Source organism: Halichoerus grypus, chromosome 7, assembly GCF_964656455.1.
Source record: "Halichoerus grypus chromosome 7, mHalGry1.hap1.1, whole genome shotgun sequence".
Taxonomy (NCBI): Eukaryota; Metazoa; Chordata; class Mammalia; order Carnivora; family Phocidae; genus Halichoerus; species Halichoerus grypus.
The window spans coordinates 41,852,561-41,858,560 of NC_135718.1; the positions used below are offsets into that span (position 1 = coordinate 41,852,561).

Below are 6,000 nucleotides of genomic sequence, written 5' to 3' on the forward strand. Positions count from 1 at the left end.
AGATCTTTTCTGAAACTGTATTCATACTATTTTGTTTCTTTATAATTGCATATTTATTTATTTGACAGAGAGAGAGACAGCAAGAGAGGGAACACAAGCTAGGGGGAGTGGGAGAGGGAGAAGCAGGCTTCCCGCTGAGCAGGGAGCCCGATACAGGACTCGATCCCAGGACCTTGGGATCATGACCTGAGCCGAAGGCAGACGCTCAGCGACTGAGCCACCAGGCGCCCCTAAAGACATTCTTAAATCCAGCTTTCCTTTAGCTCTGTAGTTTCCATCAGGATTGCCCTTATAACATTCACCACTTCAGTATATTTTTTAAGCATTTTGTAAAATCTCTGTGTTTTAGCTGCAGTGTTAACTCAATAGGAGTAAATTTGCACTCCACCTCACAGCTGGGGATGGGTAGTGGCTTTTGGTGGGAACGTGGCTCACTTAGAATATGGGTGATTGATATTGCATAATTACTTTAGTAACATTTATTAGATCTTTTCTGAAACTGTATTCATACTATTTTGTTTCTTTATAATTGCAAAAGTACGCTGACAAGAATTTTAAAAAAAGGGAGAGGGAAGGGTGCTTGGGTGGCTTAGTCAGTTGAGCCTTCTACTCTTGATTTTGGCTCAGGTCATGATCTTGATCCAGATCAAAGCCCCCACCCCCCACCCCCTCCACTCACCCCCACCCCCGGTCAGGCTCCACGCTGGGCATGGAGCCTGATTAAGATTTTCTCTCTCTCTCTCTCCCCCACCTCAAAAAAATAAATAAAAAGGGAGAGAGGGGACCAGTGGCAAATTTCTTAAAAGCATAATATGTAGTCTTTTCCCCTGCCCCCAGCAACAAAAATCAGAAACTCCTCCCGCCTTGTGGCCTAAAACTCAGGACAGATTTTCTTTTGTGCTTTTTTGATGTAGGTGAACATACTTAAAAGAGCCTTTCCTTTTATTATTATCTTTAAAACATTGAAAAAATACATTGAAATAGAAAAGGGTTTTAAGCAAGTTATATATTTTCCATGTGGCAGATTGGTTATATATATACATAGTAATGCTCTCTCCTGGCATTGCTGACATTCTCTCATGAAACTAGATTATCTTTGGAAAGATCTAGTTAATTCCCGGCCTACATAGGAACATGAGGATTTTTGTTACTCCATAAGCACCTTGGGTACATTCTCAGTTTCCCCCTCCTTTTCTTGACACTGCTTCCCACCCCAACGCACACACATTCAACAGTGCATTTTGTTCTTTCAGGCATTTTTCTGTATATTTACAAAAGTAAATATGGATACAAGTGTAGCTTTTGCCAGTTTTACCTTTCTGAGGATGGGATGGGATAGGGAATGGACAGACACACAGAGTTTAGGAGGGTGGAAAAGGAAATGGCATGTTAAACAAGGAGTTCAAAGACCTCGTAGAAGTTTGGAAGAAGATATGTGCCAAAACCAGCAACACAGTGCAGGGTGCAAACTCCGGTTTTCTGCCACCTGACCAGTATTTCTTTGATCTCTTTTCTCAGATCAATGTGACCACTGTGCGAGAATATCTGCCAGAAGGGGACTTTTCAATAATGACAGAGATGCTCAAAAAATTCCTGAGCTTCATGAATCTTACTGTAAGTAGCTTCTGTTGCAACTTCTGTGGTCATAAATATGATACATTAATGACCGTAGAAATGAAAATACTATGTGGCCCTCGTGACTAGAAGCAAAAAGGGATTCTCTTGTGTTCTTTTTAAGATAATTATTATGGCCAAATATATTGATATTCTGTTATCAAAGCTACAATTTAATATTAGTGTGTTTTGATTCATAGTGTTCAGTTTAGTGAAGCTAAAAAATTTAAGCTTTGATTTGATGCTTGTTAAAACAGTATTAACTGTTACTTCCTCTCTCCGCCTCCCTTCAGTGTGCTGTTGGAACCACAGGCCAGAAATCTATCTCCAGAGTGATTGAGTACTTGGAACATTGCTAGCTGCTTTACCTTTGCTTCAGGTGCTCGGTAATGCTGGAGCTATTCTTAGACAGAGAAAAGTCATGAAAGAAGTCCTTGAAGATATACCAAGAACATTCATCAGTATCATTCATGTTTGGATTTTTAAGGCCACCTGATTTCTTCGTCATGCATTCTGCATTTGCTAAATGACAGTTACTACATCAATCTGCAACTATCAAAAATGAGGGAAAAGGTTCAGGCTGTTAACAATTCCGTGCAGTATTTCAATACACTTACTTTGGCAGAGTTTATAGTCTCCCCTGTTCTCTTGCTTTATTCCGGGCAAGTTGTGAGGGGAGAATCTGTGCTGCTGTTAGTGCAACTGCTGTGTGTGTTGAGCCACTGTTGTCATGCCAGCCAGGTGCAGAGGCAGCTTAGCTACTGAGGTATCGAATGTTTTGAGGACATTCTAGACAACAGCTTAGTTCCTTTTTCAGGCTCATTTGCTTTTGCTTTTTTGTTGAATGATTCCAATCGTAAATAAAGCTTTTAATAATTTTGTGAATTTTTTTTCGTTGTTGTTCCCTGAACTACTGTCTATATTTAAAATTAGATGGAATCCAAAGACACAAGGGATTGATAGTATATTTTTTTATTTTTGATTTGGTTTGGGTTGTTGAACTATTTTTCACTTTTGAGACCATGACCATATTATCATACCATGATGAATCATAGCTGTAGACACAAGAAAACCAACAACAGTTTGAGGGAATATTATGTAAGATGATGTGCCCTGTTAAAGGATGAAGCAAAATAGACAAACCCAGGGTAGTTTCAGCTTAATGCTAGAGGCGGCTCTTGAAACATTAAGTTTTGAGGGGGGACTCTCTAGATATATTTTCTAATGTTCAGTACAGTAAATATAAGGAAGCTAAAACACCAATGTGGAATTCATGTTTCCAGATAATGTGTATATTCTTCTATAGAGTGACAGGATCAAATGCATAAACGCAAAGCCTTAAATTGCTGGTTCAGAGAAGATCCTTTTTTTCATTCAGATTCTTAGTTCATAGACCAGTGTGTTTGGAAAACAGTCATGGAACACACAAAACACATTTTATATATTTAATTTCACAACATTGCAAATCTTTCTTGTGTTAATTATTGTTCAGACCACTGGTTAAACTTTTTTTTGGTGATTGGGCCTGAATCCAGGCTTTCCAGAGATCTCTTTCATTAATACTTTTAAATACCTTTCAGGTAGTTATATCATGTTTCTTCATTGGATTTGTAAAACTTGAAGCCATAAAAATATTAGTTTGGTGTGTATTGAGGAAAATAGCTGAAAGTCTAATTGTTACTCATTTAGACTTTGTTATTTCCTTGTATAAAGTGACAAATCGGGGCTCTTGTATTAGTGCCAGCTGTAATGTTTTTTAAATGCAGTGGCTGCCTTCTATTGTCTTCCTATTTTTGATAATGCAGATTGTTGGGATATCTATAAGGAAGTAACTGATTCCAGGCAAATTGTTTTCTTCCTCCTACCCACCCAACCCCCACCCATCACCTTTTAACAGCATAGTTATGCCAGTGTAACTTGGGAAAGATTGAGGTTTTATTTGCCCTGAGTATAAAAGCTAGCTTAGCAAACTGTTTTAAAAGTATATCAATAAATGATATTCATAAAACTGAATTAGGTATATTTTGTTTAATAATTTTAAAGTGCATTGATATTTATTAATCATTGGATTTAGGAAAAGGAACAGATTTTTGGTAAAACTGACTTGTGGCAGATGGTAAAGAATATTACAAAATGTTTGGATGAGAACAATCAGGGCGAACTACATTTTTCTGTTACACTGGTAATCATTTGAGAATTGATTTACCTCAGTGTTTAACAGTTTTTTGTTTTGTTTTGTTTTTTAAATAATAACTAATTGTCAAGCACTGATAGAAATGCAGACTTTGGTGGGGGGTGGTGGGGGAGAAATCACCTCACCAGCTGCAGTGCATTTGTGTGTTTTTAACCCTCGGAGAACTCTGCATTTTAGGGTACTTGAGGCTGACTTGCAAATTAAAGTTTTAAAGTAACCTTTTTTTCCATTGTAAATATTTCTGTAAATACTACCAATTGGAAATTAGAACAGTAGAGTACTTTTCTGAATCCAATCCTATTTTTATTTTATACAGTATTTCTCAGCTGTGATCTTTGGAGCAAAAGCCAACGGCAGGAAAAAAATAGTTTGTACCAGTTTCATGAAGTATGTCTTTGGGTTTTTGTAAATAATTTTAACTCAAATAAAATTGCTACTTTCAATACACATGTTGTCTTTAACATAAATCTATTGAACTGTTTTGGAGGAAGAAATCTCATGAACTTGATATAGCTGACTAAGGGGAAACAAGGTGTTATGTGGATTTCCCTTCAACATACACATAAAAACCAATTTTCATTAAACATTATGTACTTCTCCATGTTTTTAATACTCCTCTGAATGTAATGTCAGCTCTCAGAAACTCAGGTTCATTAATGATGGTGGTTTTCTGCTTGTATAGTTATGCCCTTGATGTGTATTTTAAGTTAGTTGCCTTAGTCTTTTTGCCCCTCTGAGTATGACACAAAACTTTATTTTTTTACAGTTGCTTTTTAGTTTTTCAGTTTTCTTATCAGACTTTTAGGTTTCCTGAATGGAATACAAGTGATTTCCTTAACCTCTCCTCATTGCTTTTAATTACAAAACTAGATTGAAGGGTGTTCCTGTGAGTTCCCATTCCGGCCATAAACAGTGTATGACCATGTTTAAGAGTGCAGACTGTGGCTCTAGAAAGACCTAAACCACACACATACCTTTGGAAAACAAGTGCTGATGTATGTTCGAGCAATTTCCCAGACAATTATCCTGCTTACTCGGCTAGAAGATGGGGCTCTTGCTTGCTTCAGGGTTGTGAAGACTCAGTGAAACCATGCATGTGAAGCAGTAGCACGTAGGTCCAAGTAAATGGTAGCTTTCACCAGTCTGTTTGCACTCTGTCAGGAAATTAAACTAAACAACAGAGTAGAGTACTGTGACTATTTCAGACACCTGGGATAATGGCTTTTATATTGCTGAGGTCATTGGGTTTGGGTCCCTTTAACTGCAAGTCTCTAAAATTATTTCCAGAATTGTTAATATCTTGGTAGTGACTAAAGCAGCGAGAAAATGGAACAAACTTCAGTGATTATTAAAATGTTTCAAACATGTCCCTCCGGTTTCTTCTTACATTAGAAGGAAGGACCAGAAGAGGTTTGCACAATTCACTGTCAGTTAATGGTCTCCTGATATTGGATGCATAGATTAATGACAAGTTTATTTTTTAGTAATCTCTACACCCAACTCGAACTCATGGGGCTCGAACTCATGACCTCGAGGGTTGCATGCTCTTCCATCTGAGCCAGCCAGGCACCCCTAGAATCTCTGAACAAAAAATTTGAATAATAAGTGTTTTGGTAAAACTTCTATTTCCTTGGTTTCTGTGCAATTTGAATACTCCAAAGGCTATGTACTGGCTTAAGGAGCGAAAATAGAAAACCATATCAGTATACTACCTAGTTTTCAGTTACCTAAAAGGGCCTGTTTGTTATCTAGAGTTGTATTACAGAGGATGTGGCTAAATGAAACTATACTGTTGGGAGGTTCATAAATCTTAAAAGTAGTTTAATACTTAGATTATATTAGAGATGGATGTTATAATCCCTACAATATCCAGTAAAAAACAATGCAAAGACATATAGGTAGAGATGCTTACAAGAATAAATATGGAACACTGAAATATTTGGTTAACCAAAGTTGGGAAAAGAGTAACAAAAAAAAGAAAAATAGGAAACAAATAGCAAGAGCAAATAGATTTAAGTAAAAGTGCAAAAAAAAACCAAAAAAGACAGGAACAACATCCACTAAATCTAAGAATACCAATAATTATATGTAAGTATACCAAATACTCCAATTATAAGACATCATCAAACTGAAAAAGAGACCTGCTAAATACAAATAGTTTGAAAGAAGATGGGAAAAGATAGACACTAAAC

At 36.9% G+C, this 6,000-nt stretch overlaps 1 protein-coding gene across 4 annotated transcripts in view; it reads left to right on the forward strand.

Annotated features, from left to right (window-relative positions):
• Positions 1-4,255, forward strand: part of WAPL (WAPL cohesin release factor) — a 92,853-nt gene extending 88,598 nt beyond the window's left edge. For all 4 annotated transcript variants that reach the window (XM_036079320.2, XM_036079319.2, XM_036079318.2 and 1 more), the window contains 2 exons: positions 1,519-1,614; positions 1,908-4,255. In XM_036079320.2, coding sequence (XP_035935213.1) covers positions 1,519-1,614; positions 1,908-1,973 — 162 coding nt within the window. In that variant the 3' untranslated portion in view covers positions 1,974-4,255. The remainder of the gene's footprint in view (positions 1-1,518; positions 1,615-1,907) is intronic.
• The last annotated feature ends 1,745 nt before the right edge of the window (positions 4,256-6,000 follow it).